Source organism: Camelina sativa, chromosome 13 (assembly GCF_000633955.1).
Source record: "Camelina sativa cultivar DH55 chromosome 13, Cs, whole genome shotgun sequence".
NCBI classification, from domain to species: domain Eukaryota; kingdom Viridiplantae; phylum Streptophyta; class Magnoliopsida; order Brassicales; family Brassicaceae; genus Camelina; species Camelina sativa.
Window position 1 is genome coordinate 18,088,744 of NC_025697.1, and position 18,225 is coordinate 18,106,968.

Genomic DNA, 18,225 nt, shown 5'->3' on the forward strand with positions numbered 1-18,225 from the left:
ATCTCTTCGCAAAAAAAAAAAAAAAAAAAATGAAAACAAGAGAGGGTCTGGCATTAACGGACAATGAGTAGATCAACTAGTCATATTTGAGCCAGGTTTGCAAAAGATTTTTGAAATTCCTGCGATGTTGTTTTGCCAAGATCGCATCCTGATCTGACGGTCGAGAGATTTGAAGAGTACCAGAGCGTTTGTGGATATTTTTTGTGGTAGCGACTGTTACGCTCCATCCAGATTGCATAGAGGGTGGCCTGGGCCACGAGTCTCCACAGACAACATGGTACAGTATGATCTCTGGTATCCAACCAAGCCGAGAAAGCTGTCAAAGTGTGGAAGTTGTCCAAGCTGTCCAAACTTGTAGTAATTAGTACAAAATTATCCGGCGGCTAAAACTCGGCGGAAAGTTTCAACCTTTTTTAAGTTAAAATAGTGGAATACAATAAAAAGCTACAAACTTGTTGCCGCCATTAACATAAACAAAGACACCTTCCCTGATCAAGAATACCTCTTCGGAAAGTATTCAACTTTATTTGTTTTAAACTGCAAAAAATAATCTGACAAAAGAAACAAACTTCCACTACAAGAAAAACTTTTAAAGCCATATTGAAGCTTCAAAATATTTCTGCCTACAATAATTTAGCCACGAAATAGACACAATCTCGGAACGAAGCAATTTGTAGCCGGCTAGTGGCAATGATGTGGCTAATTAGCCACAAAAATAATGTTGTGACTACTAGTGGCAATTTTGTGAGTCATTGCTTTACACTTATCCTCATAGTAGAAAGAATGATCTTTGTAAGTGCAACCGGAGATAGCGAGATACTATCATGAAACCGTCGATTTCTCTCTCACCATAGTTCATAGATCGCACCCTGCCATCCTTGAAGGAGAGGAAGTTTTTTATGCTTGGAAACTGAAGACCTTGGCAGCCAAAGGAGGATCTGATCCCATAAAATCAGAGAAGTAGAAATCTGAAGCTTATTCGTTATCAAATGCCAATCCTTAGCAGAGAATGCACAGTTAGAAAACAGATGATTTCATGATTCATGGCCTAACCCACAAAGGAGACAGTCTAACTCAACATCATAACCCCAAGTAGACAAACGATCAAGAGTAGGATTACGATTGAGAATAAACAACCAAGTGGTTATAGCATGTCTTGGGATGGCAACTTTGTGCCAAACAAGCGGAGCCCAAGATTTAACAGATTTTGAAATCCTAACAGCATACCAGACAACTTTTGAAGAGTAATACCTGTGAGTTATACCATCAACAGCCCAAACCGGAGTATCATTTGAAGTAGACATGGTAATGGTATAGATGAAAGAGTGGAGAAGAAATTGTCTCTCTAATCTAGCAGTAGGGAGAGACCAACCATCTTCAATTCTCAATTCAGCCACAGTTGAAAGCAGAGGGATCCCTAAAAGACTAGGACCATCTGATCCTAGAAAATGGTAGAGAGAACCAAAAGGAGTCCATGGATACCACCAAAAGAAGGTAGAATCACCATTGCCGATATTGATGCTTAAATAATTAAGAGCTTTGGGACAGAGCTTAAGTAATTTTCTAAAATTCCAAGAGTAAGTAACATTTTTCTCATTGAGCGCCCACAAAGGAGATTTAGAAAAATACTTACTTCTAATCCATGCCACCCACAAAGAACCATCTCTAAAGAACAACATCCATATAAGTTTCAAGGCACAAATCTCATTCCAACTACTAATGTTCCTTGGTTCCACCCTCTAACTTAGGGAACATCAATCTTGCCTCGCCATAGAAAAGAGCTGTTGAGGCTATTGATCCTCTTAATAACTTGCTTTGGAAGGAAGAAAGCACTAGTCCAAAAATCAATAATGCTCGAAATAACAGTAGAGATAAGTGTTAACCTTCCTGCCAAACTCAGAAACTTATGAGTCCATGAGTTTAATTTCTTTCTTATTTGAGACAGAAAGGGGTCACAATCTCTTACCGAAAGTTTCCTCGAACATAAAGGAAGGCCCAAGTACCTGACTGGAAGTGAGACGTGCTTCAGATTGCAAAGTAAATGTAGCCTTTCCAAACTACTCTCACTTAAACCGGAACAAAACATGGAGGTCTTCTCAATATTCATTCCCAGTCTAGACATTTCCTCAAATTCTGAGAGGACTGACATAACTCCTCTCAAAGAGTGCTCAGAGCCCTCTAAGAAGATTAATAAATCATCCGCAAAACAAAGATGTGTAAGCTTAAGATCCTCACAACCAGGATGGTAATTGAAAGAACCTTCTTCTGCTGCTTTGTTCAACATGAGAGATAACACATTCATTATCATAACAAACTGAATGGGGAATAACGGATCTCCTTGGCGCAAACATGTCCTTCCTTTAAAAAAGCCTGAATAAACCCCATTAATACTAATACTGAATGAAGGGAAGCATGCACATGCTCTAATCCAATTAATGAAACCCTGAGGAACCTTATAAGCATGAAGAGAGCTAAGAAGAAAGTCCCATCTGACCGAATCAAAGGCCTTAGAAATGTCCACTTTCAGCGTGATTCTTTCTTTACCTGAAGCAAGTTGATAGCCTTGCATAACTTCTGAGGCCAATAACACATTCTCCAATAGTAGTCTATCCGTAATATAGGCGGTTTGATTAGGAAGAATAAGATCAGGAAGATGAATCTTTAACCTATCTAATAAAAGCCGAGATATGATCTTATAAGCCATCTTGAGACAAGAGATAGGACGAAAATCCCTAACATCAAGTGTCCCTGGAATTTTCGGAATAAGGATAAGACTTGTCGATTTTAAGGCGGATGGGATAAAAGAATCCAGAAAAAATTGTTGCACTCCCATTGTTAAATCCTGCCCAATAATATACCAACTCGACTTAAAAAACTCAGCAGGCAATCCATCTGGTCCAGGAGTTTTATTCAAAGGCATTTTGAACAGGCAAGTCTTGATTGCTTCATTTGAGAAAGGAGAGGACAGAGAAGATTGTTGAGCATTCAAACAAGTAGATTGGAGCAAAGATTCAAGAAACACAAGCAAATGAGGACAAAACCGACCCTTAATTGTCTACAAAATTCCAGCAAAGTGATCTATAACTAGCTCATGAACTTCCTTGAGAGAAGATGTGGCAGAGCCATCCGGATTTAACAAGATTTTTATGGCGTTCCCCGCATTTCTAGCCATAGAGACCTTATGGAAGAAAGAAGTGTTAAAATCACCCTCACCTAACCATGTGAGACGAGATTTCTGTTTGAAAAAACATTCCTCAGCAAGACTAAGATGCATCCACACGTCTTTTGCTAACAATTCATTCTGAAGATTGACTGTATAAGGATCATTCAAGGCTATCAGCTGAAGGGCATTAAGCTTAGAGTGAGCCTCCACTACTCTCTTCACTAAGTCACTAAAATTAAACCTCATCAAAAATTTCATAGGACCTTTCAACTTTTTCAGCTTGAAACAAAAGTCTTTAAGGGTAGACATAGGAACACCAACCTTAACCCAAGCTTCAAACACAGAGTTCAGAAACTTTAGATGCTTTGTTAAGAGGGAAAAAACTTAAAAGGACGTGTACCATAAGAAGGAGGAGTAGTGACAAGCTGAATAAAGCAAGGTGAGTGATCTGAAAACTCTGGAGTCTCAAAGGTACAATGACTAAATGGGAACATTGACAGCCAACGCCCATTCACCAAGCAACGATCCAATTTCTTCCCAGTAAGATCTATTGATCTTTTATTTGTCCAAGTGAATTGAGGACCACTAAACGGAAGATCAAAGAGACCTAAATCAGCTAGGCAATCACCAAACATCCTGATTCCTCTTGTAGAACAAACAATGTTAGCATTTGAGGTTTCAGCTGGATAGAGAATGTCATTAAAATCTCCATTAATCATCCATGACCTGTATGATAAACCAAAATTGGCCTCTGTATTACGAAGAGAACACCACAACTTTTTCCTTTCTTCATCATCATTTGAAGCTTAAACCGCAGTATAAATGAGATTAGTCCCATCCTCCAAAAAAATTTCACAAGTAACTGACTGGAGGTCCATAGAAAGAACTCTAGCTCTAGTAGGTGCTTTTTAAATGATCCATATCCTCCCCAAGTCTGAAAACTGATAATTAGATAAAACAGTCCACTCCGGACCAAAAGACAATAAAACATGGTTCTTATTAGCTTCTTTAACATGCAACTCCAAAAGGGCTCCAAAAGTAACTTTATGACAACAAAGCCACTTGCAAAGAGGTCGATGCTTTGACGATTCATTAAGACCTCGCACATTCCAAAAAAAGCTGTTCGACATATAAACATATTATTAAGTGTGACGCTTCCCTCCTTGTATCGAGAGAATGCCACCTGGAGCAGGTGATAGAAGATCAAACCTCTTTCTCTTCGGTTTCTTTCCTTTAGAGGAAGATAATGTAGAAGAAGAAGAACTGTAGAGAACCATAGAAGAAGAGTCCTTATTTGTAATAATAGCATTTTCCTCCATTGAGAGCATATCAAAACGGTTTGAGGTAGCAGGAGGTGGAGGAACATCTATGAGTGAAGCGGTAGCAGAATTGGACAAATCAGAAGTGTGAACAGAAATGAACTTGTCCACTTTTAAAGAAGGGATCTGGAATTCCTTAGAGTAAGTAGTTGTATCTTTTTCCACCTGATCCACAAAAGCTTGCTTAACAACTGAATCACCTGAATTAAGACAAGCCTTACCACCATGAACAGCCTTCCAACCCTGCTTTTTTTCACCTTGAAACGAGGTAAATTTCTCTGCTGGTCTAGAGGGAGAGTTCAGCTCAGATTGAGGAGATGTAGGACAAAGAGAAGCCTTATGCCCTATTTCATTGCAAAGAGGAGATAAAGGGGGAAGCCAAGGATATGTGACTTTCAGAATCAAGACTTGACCATATGTGCTTGACCTTACCAAAGGAGCTTCATAGATTAGAATCAAATCTATTTTAAATGTTAAATCTAAGCGTCGTTGCCTGCGATAGTTGAGTGTCTATAGGGATCTTAGACGGTTAGCTTATGACCTATAAATTAATTGTTCTTTCGTGTTTCGTAGTCATAGTCTTCGATAAAACAGACTAACCCTAAACTTTCCTAGGTAGATAGGTCATTGATCCCCTGTGATTCCCTTGATGCCCAACGCTTGACTCATTTATTTTATTTTCTTTCATTTTTGTTTATTTGCTTACTTACGATAGTGACAACCAAAACCCCCTTTTTCTTGAGTCATAGTCTTACATCTCTTCCACTAGAATCTCTAAACAACAACTCTCTCTCTGTAGATCGATCCTTGAATACTTCAACCGATTAATTGTGCACTTGTAGTAGTCGTGTGATCATTTGAGGTAAAAGATTTTGAAGTGAAAATCACATTCATCAATAAGAATGCACACTTTATCTTTCACCAAACACCTTGTGTGGAATAAGTTTTCTCGTTGTTCTACTTCTTGGACCTTGTCTTACGTCACTAAATATCTTTGTGTAACCAACAATGTTTCCTATGTAGCACAGACATCATGTTCTTCGAAAGATGAAGTAGAATCACATTCTTTCTCTTCCTCAATTTCAACCTCTCCATTCTCCATTCTCCTTGTAGTAACTCGACTATGAACTAGAACTAGCGACTTATCGAGTATTGATCTTCCTTTTAAGCTGCTCCTCAATCAGAATTGCCTTGTGCAACATCTTTTCCAGGTCCTCATAGGTCTGTAACTCCATTTGATCTTGAATATTTCTGGCCAATCCTCCTAGAAACCTTGCCATAGGTGCATCTCCTTCTTTTTCAATATGAGCTTCTTCTTCAACGACTTCTAGATTCATGAACACATTTTCAAGTCTAGAATCAGTTATTCTCTTCAAAAATCTGCCACTAGCACCAGAGCTTCTCACCGCCGAATTTTGTATTCTTTCTAAACATGCTGCTTCTCCTCTTCTTCGATTATCTTCCTCCAAATATGCTTATAAAAATCAATCGCGGTTTTTCATTCGAATCATGGATTTTCTGTTAGGATCGTTTCATCAAGATATATTTCTTCTTCACACAACACCAACCTTCACACAACAACAAGCTTCTCTCTCTCCCTCTCTCTCTCTCTAAAATGAAGAGCACCAACCTAAAATGGAGAAGGGTAGGCGTCCAAGCCTTTATAATCTTACTTAGTGCTTTCCAAAACCGAATCTAAACCGAAAAATCAAAGTCAAGCAGGCCACAAATTCGATGAAACATAGCTGACTAAACCATTATTTTAGTTTAATCAATAAATCGACCAACTTAATAAACCAACAAAAATTAAACTGATCCCACTTAAGTTCTCAACATAAATTTTAATATTTCATTCATTTCCGGAAAACGTGTGTTACATCAACGGATCAATCGACATAAACCTAAACAAGACCAACGACTTAACGACTTCATGGAATGATTACTGGTACGTCTCGTGTGAGTCGAGCTCACAAACATCCACTATTAATTTAAGGATTACATCATTAGTTACAACAAGAAGATCACTAACCATCCCTAGTGATGTTAAAATGGGCTTAAGGCCTGCAGGTCTTAAAGGGCTATATACAGCGTTTTTAGACCCGAATCCGTTAAAGAAACCAATAATTTTAATCGGGTGCACCCCTTTAATCCTTTTAACTAACGGTCTTGTTTAATTTTAAATGGGGAGCCCGTTTACTTTTCTCGAAATGATGTAAACGACGATGTATAGTGGTTAGGAGATTTTAGGGTTAATGTCACAACTCCACCTCCGTCGTCTTTTGCTCTCTGGTCCCGGCGAATATTATGCCACCGTCACGCCACCATCACGCCACACAACCCTTTTTCTCCACCGTCACGCCACCATAACAATAGATTCAAAGGTCTCTCTCTAATCCCTCAGTTCAATTTATTTGGTTGGTGTTGGTCTTGTTCTATGTTGTATGAATCATGTTTGCTTCCTGGGTTTTCCTGGGTATTACTATGTTTGCTTCCTGAGTTTTTGATACTTGACATTGCTATGTATTGGAAGGAATTTGTATCAGTCGGGATAGAAGAAGATAAAAAAATATAGAGGAAAATGCATCCATTGTGGTATGAAGTTGGTGATTAATACTAAAACACATGGAACAAAGAGTTTGCATCGCCATTTGTTGACGTGTCCAAAGAAGCCTAGATTGGAAGACATGCCTCCATATGATCCGAAGAAAGACCGAGAGATGACCAGCTAGATCATAATCTATCATGATCTTCCGTTTCGCTATGTTGAATATGAAAAAGTGAGAGCAATAGACAAGTATTTAATCCGGAATGCCAACCGATTTGCAGACAAACAGCTGGAGCAGATGTCTACAGAAGATATGAGATTGAAAAGGTTAAGGTAAAAGAGATGCTTGCAAGACATCGAGGTCGTGTGTGTTTCACTTCATATTTATGGTCTGCTCGAGCCACAGTTATGAGTTACATATGTTTGACGGCTCACTTCATCGATGATGATTGGAACTTAAACTGTTTGATTTTGGCAATTTGTGAACTGAAGTCTCCTCACACTCGCGAAGAAATTTCCATCAAGATATTGGAGTGTTTGAAAGAATGAGGTCTTGAGAAGAAGCTATTTTCTATTGCCTTAGATAATGCAACAAATAACAATACTACGATAGTATGCAAAAGATCCTTAAGGATCAACTTCAGATGATTAGTGGCAGTGGCCTCTTTTAGGATGGTCACTAGTAAAAAAAAACGTATAGCCAGGTTTTTGTCACCAACAATCGTGACTAAAAATTTATTTGTCACGAATTAATCACTAAATTAATTAGTAACAATTTCGTGACCATTTAACCACGAAATAATCACCAATATAGCACGTGACAATATTTGTCACAAAATAGTCACGAATGATTGAGTGACTATATAGACACGATAGTATTAGTGGCTAAATCGTGACTCCTATTAACCACTAAATTTTTTTGTGGCCCATTCACTGAACTGTCCATCCAATCACCCGAAAACTGTGATGGCTATACAGTCACGAAAATCTTTGGTAGCTAAATGGTGACTAAAGCCTTGCCACTAATTTTTTTCTGGTACTTTTGTGGCTATCCTATCAAATTATGTGTATTATATTTTATTATATCAGAAAATTAGTGTTACTAAATCATATAGAAATTAATATTAATAAATCAGAAATTTTTATCAAAATTCATTAAAATTAAATAATTCTTTTAAACAAATTTCACTTGGTTTGGGTGGACTAACCCAAATAATGTCCCACCATCCCAGCAGTTAATTTCTCACAACTCCACCAATTAATTTAGTTTTCCTGCTAAATGAAAATTTTGGCTAAATAGTAATTTTAAGGGTATTATAATATACTACTTTTTCTCCTTCTTCATTTATATCACCACCACACTTAGAAAAAAGAAGCTAAAATTAAAAACCCTAACGCCTCTTTTTGTTCTCTCTTTCTCTAAGGCTGCTTAGATCTTTTATTTTTGTTTCTGTTTAGGTTTTTCTAGGATTTGATTTGTTCATATTGTTGTTTTAGTTTTGATTTTATCACGTTTTCAACTCAGATGATGTTTAGATATGTTTGATTTTGAATTTTAAACATAAACAAGTGTTCGATTTTTGTATTATAACTTTACTTATGTATTTGCTTTAATTGGGTGTAATTAATTTTGTAATTGTTTCTGAGCTTTTACTCATTTCAATGTATTACGAACATGTTTATGTGGGTTAGGATTTGTTGATGTCGATTCTTAACTTGGCTTTGTTCTATGTTTAAATTTTACTCAAGTTTGTGGATTTTTTTTATTTGTGCTTCTAATTGCAAGATCTGCAATGTAGATGGATGACACCAGGAGCCACACACAAGCGCATCAGCATAAAGAAGAGGGCAAATCAGAGACCCATGTACATTGGCGAGGCTGAGTAGGACACTCTAGTGGAGTACTGGGAAACAGAACCAGAAAAGAAGAAGAGAAAGAATGCTGGAAACCACTTATCTAATCATGATGGCATAGGGGTTCACAAGCATTGTGTATGTCCTCGACGTTTTTTGCAGATTGAGCATGAGATGGTAAGTGTTATACTTCTCGTATGTTATTATTTACTTTAATATATGTACTAATGTTTCCTCTTTGTTTTATAGATGANTTTTTTTTATTTGTGCTTCTAATTGCAAGATCTGCAATGTAGATGGATGACACCAGGAGCCACACACAAGCGCATCAGCATAAAGAAGAGGGCAAATCAGAGACCCATGTACATTGGCGAGGCTGAGTAGGACACTCTAGTGGAGTACTGGGAAACAGAACCAGAAAAGAAGAAGAGAAAGAATGCTAGAAACCACTTATCTAATCATGATGGCATAGGGGTTCACAAGCATTGTGTATGTCCTCGACGTTTTTTGCAGATTGAGCATGAGATGGTAAGTGTTATACTTCTCGTATGTTATTATTTACTTTAATATATGTACTAATGTTTCCTCTTTGTTTTATAGATGATTGAGTCTGGTTTGGATGAAGCACCAGCCTTCACTGATCTTGTGCGGAGGACACACTGACGCAAAGATGGAATTTTCACGGAAGTGCTGATCTCTGTTTTGGAGACTAACTTCAAGCGACTCAACACCAATGTTTATGGTTATAGACGAGCTGGTTGCATCACGACAAGCTCTTATTCTGTTCATGTAGTCTCTTGGAGTTAGACAACCCTCTGTTGCTGCTGCTCCTGCTACAACTTCTGCTTCTGCTTCTGATGCAGATTCTACAACTGCTGCACCTACTCCAGGTTCAAACCAAGACAACTTAGATGCCTGATGTGCATCATTAGATATTTAAATTACAGGCTATGATGTTTATAGCTTTTATGTTAAACTTTCGAACAGTTAGACTTTTATTTTGTAAGTCTTTTTGGTAATATGTAAGACAAGAAGAACAGTTATTTAGTAAGCTCTTTTGGTAATATGTAAGATAAGATTACTTAGTTAAAATATTGCTATTTGATTTCATGTTTTCTGAATTTAGCTTTTCGTTGCAGATTTTTATTTTAAAAATTAATCTTTTTTTTTTTGCAAACAATCACCCACGAAACTAGATGGTTATTTTTGTAGTTTTGGAGCTACTAACTTCGACATGAATGTTCATAAAATTAGTGGCTAGGCTTAGTCACAAATTAATTGTGGTTGCTTCGTAGCTACTGGAAGCTACGAAGTAACAGTGATAGTTTCGTAGCTAAGATTAGCCACGAATCATGAGTAACAAATTCGTGACTTCATAGCCATGAAAAGTCACGACAATAATTTAGTTACAAGGCTATATCTACGATTTTTTTTGGTGACTATTCGTGACTTTTTTTACTTATAGCCACGAATAATTAGGCTCAGCCACAAATTCTTTGGTGGATATACATGTTTTTTTTACTAATGGGTGATTTTATGCATGTGAGATGTTGTGGTCATGTGTTAAATCTCATAGTCAAAGCTGGTTTAGATCTAGCGTATGACATCTTGCACAATATTAGATAGAATGTTAGAAATGTTAAAGCATATCCTTCAAGGAAAGAAGCTTTTGCAGCTTGTGTAGAGAGAGTTGGAATTAAAAGTGGAGTTGGTCTGTCACTTGATGTTCCTCATCGTTGGAACTCTACATATGGGATGCTTGCAAGGGCTTTAAAGTTTAGGAAAGCATTTGTTAGCTTGCAATGGTATGACACATATTACAAGACATTACCCAGAAAATGAATGGAATCGTGGAGAAAAAATCTGTGAGTTGTTGAAACCGTTCAATGTCATCACTACACATTTTTCTGGATCGAAGTATCCCACTGCCAATGTGTATTTCACACAAGTATGGAGAATTGAGCTATTGTTGAGGAAATTTGCATCTTGTGATGATGAAGGTGTTGAAAAGATAGCTCAGAATATGCAGAAAAATGTTCTCGAAGTATTGGAAAGCTTACAGCATAATTTTGTNACAATCGTGACTAAAAATTTATTTGTCACGAATTAATCACTAAATTAATTAGTAACAATTTCGTGACCATTTAACCACGAAATAATCACCAATATAGCACGTGACAATATTTGTCACAAAATAGTCACGAATGATTGAGTGACTATATAGACACGATAGTATTAGTGGCTAAATCGTGACTCCTATTAACCACTAAATTTTTTTGTGGCCCATTCACTGAACTGTCCATCCAATCACCCGAAAACTGTGATGGCTATACAGTCACGAAAATCTTTGGTAGCTAAATGGTGACTAAAGCCTTGCCACTAATTTTTTTCTGGTACTTTTGTGGCTATCCTATCAAATTATGTGTATTATATTTTATTATATCAGAAAATTAGTGTTACTAAATCATATAGAAATTAATATTAATAAATCAGAAATTTTTATCAAAATTCATTAAAATTAAATAATTCTTTTAAACAAATTTCACTTGGTTTGGGTGGACTAACCCAAATAATGTCCCACCATCCCAGCAGTTAATTTCTCACAACTCCACCAATTAATTTAGTTTTCCTGCTAAATGAAAATTTTGGCTAAATAGTAATTTTAAGGGTATTATAATATACTACTTTTTCTCCTTCTTCATTTATATCACCACCACACTTAGAAAAAAGAAGCTAAAATTAAAAACCCTAACGCCTCTTTTTGTTCTCTCTTTCTCTAAGGCTGCTTAGATCTTTTATTTTTGTTTCTGTTTAGGTTTTTCTAGGATTTGATTTGTTCATATTGTTGTTTTAGTTTTGATTTTATCACGTTTTCAACTCAGATGATGTTTAGATATGTTTGATTTTGAATTTTAAACATAAACAAGTGTTCGATTTTTGTATTATAACTTTACTTATGTATTTGCTTTAATTGGGTGTAATTAATTTTGTAATTGTTTCTGAGCTTTTACTCATTTCAATGTATTACGAACATGTTTATGTGGGTTAGGATTTGTTGATGTCGATTCTTAACTTGGCTTTGTTCTATGTTTAAATTTTACTCAAGTTTGTGGATTTTTTTTATTTGTGCTTCTAATTGCAAGATCTGCAATGTAGATGGATGACACCAGGAGCCACACACAAGCGCATCAGCATAAAGAAGAGGGCAAATCAGAGACCCATGTACATTGGCGAGGCTGAGTAGGACACTCTAGTGGAGTACTGGGAAACAGAACCAGAAAAGAAGAAGAGAAAGAATGCTAGAAACCACTTATCTAATCATGATGGCATAGGGGTTCACAAGCATTGTGTATGTCCTCGACGTTTTTTGCAGATTGAGCATGAGATGGTAAGTGTTATACTTCTCGTATGTTATTATTTACTTTAATATATGTACTAATGTTTCCTCTTTGTTTTTTAGATGATTGAGTCTGGTTTGGATGAAGCACCAGCCTTCACTGATCTTGTGCGGAGGACACACTGACGCAAAGATGGAATTTTCACGGAAGTGCTGATCTCTGTTTTGGAGACTAACTTCAAGCGACTCAACACCAATGTTTATGGTTATAGACGAGCTGGTTGCATCACGACAAGCTCTTATTCTGTTCATGTAGTCTCTTGGAGTTAGACAACCCTCTGTTGCTGCTGCTCCTGCTACAACTTCTGCTTCTGCTTCTGATGCAGATTCTACAACTGCTGCACCTACTCCAGGTTCAAACCAAGACAACTTAGATGCCTGATGTGCATCATTAGATATTTAAATTACAGGCTATGATGTTTATAGCTTTTATGTTAAACTTTCGAACAGTTAGACTTTTATTTTGTAAGTCTTTTTGGTAATATGTAAGACAAGAAGAACAGTTATTTAGTAAGCTCTTTTGGTAATATGTAAGATAAGATTACTTAGTTAAAATATTGCTATTTGATTTCATGTTTTCTGAATTTAGCTTTTCGTTGCAGATTTTTATTTTAAAAATTAATCTTTTTTTTTTTGCAAACAATCACCCACGAAACTAGATGGTTATTTTTGTAGTTTTGGAGCTACTAACTTCGACATGAATGTTCATAAAATTAGTGGCTAGGCTTAGTCACAAATTAATTGTGGTTGCTTCGTAGCTACTGGAAGCTACGAAGTAACAGTGATAGTTTCGTAGCTAAGATTAGCCACGAATCATGAGTAACAAATTCGTGACTTCATAGCCATGAAAAGTCACGACAATAATTTAGTTACAAGGCTATATCTACGATTTTTTTTGGTGACTATTCGTGACTTTTTTTACTTATAGCCACGAATAATTAGGCTCAGCCACAAATTCTTTGGTGGATATACATGTTTTTTTTACTAATGGGTGATTTTATGCATGTGAGATGTTGTGGTCATGTGTTAAATCTCATAGTCAAAGCTGGTTTAGATCTAGCGTATGACATCTTGCACAATATTAGATAGAATGTTAGAAATGTTAAAGCATATCCTTCAAGGAAAGAAGCTTTTGCAGCTTGTGTAGAGAGAGTTGGAATTAAAAGTGGAGTTGGTCTGTCACTTGATGTTCCTCATCGTTGGAACTCTACATATGGGATGCTTGCAAGGGCTTTAAAGTTTAGGAAAGCATTTGTTAGCTTGCAATGGTATGACACATATTACAAGACATTACCCAGAAAATGAATGGAATCGTGGAGAAAAAATCTGTGAGTTGTTGAAACCGTTCAATGTCATCACTACACATTTTTCTGGATCGAAGTATCCCACTGCCAATGTGTATTTCACACAAGTATGGAGAATTGAGCTATTGTTGAGGAAATTTGCATCTTGTGATGATGAAGGTGTTGAAAAGATAGCTCAGAATATGCAGAAAAATGTTCTCGAAGTATTGGAAAGCTTACAGCATAATTTTGTCCATGGTGTCTGTTTTAGATCCAAGAATGAAACTGCAAATGATTGAGATGGCTTATGAGAAAGTGGATCCAACAACTTCTAAGTTGAAAAAAGATGAGCTTAGAGCAAATTTGGTTAGGCTCTACAAGGATTATCAAGCTAAGTCTATCGCAAATGCTTCAGGTGTTTCAGCAGCTCCAACTCCACATGAGTTAGTTTCTGAGTCTCCACTTGATGATGACTTCGATAATGTAAGTCTACTTTCTTTACAATACTAAGAATTTGTATCATAATGATGACTTCGATGTGAATTTTTCTGCAGGATCTTTATGAGCTTCAAAGAAACATTGGAGTTGGGGTGGACAATACAAAGACACTTTTGGATATCTATTTAGATGAGCCAAGATTAGAGAGGAAGTCTTTTCCGAATTTGGATGTTTTGTCTTATTGGAAAGACAACCAACATCGACTTGGTGATCTAGCATGTATGGCACGTGATTTGCTAAGTATACCCATCACCACAGTTGCCTCAGAGTCGACGTTCAGCATCAGATCTAGAGTGTTAACTCCGTACAGAAACTGTTTGCTTCCAAAGAATGTTCAAGCTCTATTGTGTACTCGTAACTGGTTAAGAGGTTTTGCAGAATATGAAGGTAAGTTTCATACTCGTAATTGGTAAGCTTTACTTTGTTTCAACAGCTCTAAATTGCAACTAATTCACATTTTTAACATTTTTAACAGGTAGCATAAAATAAGAAGATGATGAAAAGGATTCTCAAAACACATGGAGTCATCAGGAGATTTAAGACTTGTTTTTAGTAATGAGTTTGGTTTGTGATTTGTGAAGATGTTTGTATTTGGTTACATTGGTAGTTTGATTACTTTGTTGTGTATTGTGTTCCTCTTTCAAACATATTATAATTTTAAACTTTGCAACAAATTATAATTTTAACTATTATAATTTGCAACAAACTCGTTTTGGACATCAGGACATGTTATAACTTTGCAACAGATTAAACTCTGTTCAAAAAATTACTGTAGAAAAAAAAATCATAAAGGCCTAAATGGGTACTTGTAAAAGCAACAAAAATAAATGGACAGGGTTCTAAATAAGTAACATATAAAAGGGTCTAAGAAAGTATAGTACTAAATGGGTAACATATAAAAGGGTCTAAAAGAGCATAGTACTAAATGGGCAGATTTTAATGGACAGGGTTTTAACGGACATGGTAGATCCATCTTAACATCACTAACCATCCCTATCTAGGTTTAAACCCAAACTTAGGGAGAAGAAGACTTTATACAATTATATATTTTTTTCGTTATGTATTTTTCGTTGTTAGATATTCAAGTTTGTTTATTTAAAATAACTATAACTATATATGCGGAACAACATTATTATTAATATTTTATTTAGTTTTACATTTGCATTTATGTCAAATGTAGTTACAAATACGTGATAAAATATAGCAGTCTATTTCGAGAAAAACTCTCTCTCGTTTGCTATGTGTTTCGGCTTCGGATGTTTTTGATTCTTTATGTGATTCGGTTTGGTCGGGATTTGATGTGGGTGAATTTCGACTTGAGATCCTTTGTGGTTGATTTTGTTTTGCTGGACCAAGATTTTCCAGATCTGAGATGGCAATCTCCGGATCTTGGGTTTCTTTCTTTGGGATTGTACTGGTTTTTCCTGGATCTCTCTCTTGTTCAATGCGGAGGATTCATGGAAGAGCGCTTCGCCTTTAATTTATATTGGCCCTGTTCGGCATCTCATCGCTACGACAGCGATAGAAACTAGAAAAGTATAAGAAAATAAGAGAGACAATCTTAGATCCCTTTTCAATTTAGTCGCAGCGACTGGTTTTTGCACAGTTTATCAGTCGCTATAAATAACAGCGGCAGCTTCTTCGGAACTAGCGACGGAAATTCCATCTCTTGCGACTGTATTTTTTTCAGATCAACTTGATTTTTGCCTTTGTCGACGTCTTATTTTTTGGTCGCCGTCGCTATCGCAGCGATTATATAACGAGCATGCGACATGGCCCTATTCGGCACCTCATCGCTGCGACAGGGATAGAAACTAGAAAAGTATAAGAAAATAAGAGAGAATCTTAGATCCCTCTTCAATTTAGTCGCAGCGATTGGTTTTTGCACAGTTTATCAGTCGCTATAAATAACAGCGGCAGCTTCTCCGGAACTAGCGACGAAAATTCCATCTCCTGCGACTGTATTTTTTTCAGATCAACTTGATTTTTGCCTTTGTCGATGTCTTATTTTTTGGTCACCGTCGCTATCGCAGCGATTAGATAACGAACAGGCGAAATGTTACCAAAAAAAATGTATGAAAACATAAACAAAAAGTCAATTTTCACAAGGAAATTTTAGATATCCAAGCGTCTTCTTTGTTCTAAATTCCAAGTTCAACTTTGGTCACTGGACTCATCACATATAAATAGAACGAATACCGAGTATAATAATATTGTACAAATAGAACGAATACCGAGTCTCAACACTGATGTGGAAGAAGAAAAATATGCAACAATCTAAAGAAACACTTGAAGGTAAGATATGGAAGAAGAAAAATATGACAATTTAACCGTCGAAATAAATCCCTGAGTCACCACAATCAATCAGACAAAACCGAGGGAGGGATTATGCGTTCCTCTTGCTTAGCAAGTCGCCGACACTCAAATGTAGATGTTCTCCTAGAACAACAGTCACAGCAGGCAGGTTCTCGATGCAGCTCACAGTTATCTACCATAAAAGATACATGAAAGTGAATAAACTATAACAATTTGGGTTATCAATAAGCGTAACTAACGATCAGGATTCTGAGTGGCACAAACAAACCTTCCCTTGTCCAGCTTGGAACTCTGATTTCAAACTCAAATGATCCCTTGATAACAAGTACGTTTCAAGCCCGGTTGCAGACTTCACATCTCCTGTAACCAATAGTGTAGACTTGTTAAGAGAAAAAGAGAACTGATGGTAGACATCCATTGTAACGAGATGGTGACTCACCTGAGTATAACGCAAGAACAGCCTCTTCATTGAACTTTAAAGCCGGTCTGGCCAAACTTAGCTTATATGACAACTTTGGAACCTTTTTGGCACTCTCATCTGATGTTTCTTTTGGGGTAAATATCTCATCGGCTATTATGACCTGTTATATAAACGATAGGAGGATAAACATTATGCTTCTGCTGTGCCAAAAAAAAGTAGATATGGGAGTGTTGATGACTTACTGCATGTGATGGCATTAAAGTAGACAGAAGCAAAGGGGAGCCAATTGAATCCTTAATGTTTTGTTCCTGTCCAACAAACAAGAATGATGCGACAGAAGTAAGGCATGTGGTTGATAATATTCATGTTGGAAACATAAATTTTCGTTTAATCCCATGGCGAAGCAAATTTCAAGTAGAACTTAAGTTAACATGAATTGAGTAACAAACCAAAACCAGTTACCTGAGAGTGAATAACTTGTTTCGCGACATATTCATCCTCGTCCAATGATTCAAAGTACACTTCCACAAAGTCTGTTGGTTCCAGACCTGACTTTTTCCGTAGTTTCTGGATCCTATTGACAATCTATAACACGGGGAAAGAAAGCTCATGAGCACAACAGCTGCTCTATCTTGATATAGAATATTCAGATACAGAAAAAAAGAAACCCAAAGAAAATATACAAGTTATAAGAAACTGTGTTGCTTTTGTTTCATCTAGACGTTATGTTATATATATTTACCTCTCGGGCAACACCTGCTTCAACCAAAGAATCATCTGCTCGTAGATCCAGAACCACCAAAACATCACCTGCACCATGAACAAAATCAAACATTATATTTATCCTTACCAATATACTGAATCAAGATTGACATAAAATTGACCACAGAGAAGTGGTAGTTACTTATGATTCTTACCATCTCCAGCTGCATCAATCTCACTATCTTTCAAACCTTCTGGGCGTTTGAAAACCCTGACAATCTGAATAACATATGAAAGATGTGTCAGAATTTAGCAAGTAACAACATATTCTTCATGCTATCGCACAGGAAAACACCAGAGACGCAAGACCTTGATATCCGTTAGCTTTAGCGAGTGGTCAGCAATAGTAACTTCCCCAGCCTCCTCAAATGCTAAGATATCTTTTTGAGACATTTCTTGAACTCCCTTTTTAACAAGGCCCATCGACTTTCCAAGTCGCTTTCCCAATATACTGCAGGAATGAACATGTAAAATTTCACTCTACATTTCTTTCAGAAAGGCTAAAAAGCACATTGAGCTTGACAGTTAAAAGAAAAACACAGGAAGAAACCTTAACTAACCTGAAATCTGGTTCCGCTTTTAGAGATGCATACTTCAGAGTATCATTGCATGATACAAGAGATCTTACGTTAAGTTCTTCCAAGACATACTGCAATGCAAAATCAGA

General features: G+C 36.7%; 2 protein-coding genes and 2 long non-coding RNA genes across 4 annotated transcripts in view; 2 read left to right on the forward strand and 2 right to left on the reverse strand.

Moving 5' to 3' along the window:
* On the reverse strand, positions 1,035–3,882 carry LOC104738352. Its single transcript, XM_010458537.1, has 5 exons — positions 3,564–3,882; positions 3,179–3,495; positions 2,004–3,055; positions 1,634–1,665; positions 1,035–1,441 (listed from the first exon to the last, which is right to left on the reverse strand). Exons 1-5 carry the CDS (start codon positions 3,880–3,882, stop codon positions 1,035–1,037), a joined length of 2,127 nt encoding a protein of 708 aa, XP_010456839.1.
* On the forward strand, positions 9,151–9,634 carry LOC104737032. Its single transcript, XR_759684.2, has 2 exons — positions 9,151–9,409; positions 9,482–9,634. It is a non-coding gene; the product is annotated as an uncharacterized LOC104737032 (long non-coding RNA).
* Positions 11,711–12,494, forward strand: LOC104737034. Its single transcript, XR_759685.2, has 2 exons — positions 11,711–12,269; positions 12,342–12,494. It is a non-coding gene; the product is annotated as an uncharacterized LOC104737034 (long non-coding RNA).
* LOC104738353 (isoleucine--tRNA ligase, cytoplasmic) overlaps positions 16,206–18,225 on the reverse strand; it is a 10,774-nt gene continuing 8,754 nt past the window's right edge. The window contains exons 17-25 of the mRNA XM_019235006.1: positions 18,119–18,207; positions 17,868–18,009; positions 17,714–17,777; positions 17,539–17,606; positions 17,259–17,381; positions 17,039–17,104; positions 16,815–16,956; positions 16,644–16,735; positions 16,206–16,547 (exon numbers count right to left, since the gene is read on the reverse strand). Coding sequence (XP_019090551.1) covers positions 16,446–16,547; positions 16,644–16,735; positions 16,815–16,956; positions 17,039–17,104; positions 17,259–17,381; positions 17,539–17,606; positions 17,714–17,777; positions 17,868–18,009; positions 18,119–18,207 — 888 coding nt within the window. The 3' untranslated portion in view covers positions 16,206–16,445. The remainder of the gene's footprint in view (positions 16,548–16,643; positions 16,736–16,814; positions 16,957–17,038; positions 17,105–17,258; positions 17,382–17,538; positions 17,607–17,713; positions 17,778–17,867; positions 18,010–18,118; positions 18,208–18,225) is intronic.

What these genes read in the sequence shown, in the direction of transcription:
- LOC104738352 (XM_010458537.1), bottom strand. Translation starts at nt 3,882, where the DNA reads ATGATTAATGGAGATTTTAATGACATTCTCTATCCAGCTGAAACCTCA. An exon ending in CACTACTCCTCCTTCTTATG is followed by an intron (nt 3,496 to 3,563) that starts GTACACGTCCTT and finishes CTGTGTTTGAAG; the next exon opens with CTTGGGTTAAGGTTGGTGTT. An exon ending in GTGGGTGGCATGGATTAGAA is followed by an intron (nt 1,442 to 1,633) that starts GTAAGTATTTTT and finishes ACCATTTTCTAG; the next exon opens with GATCAGATGGTCCTAGTCTT.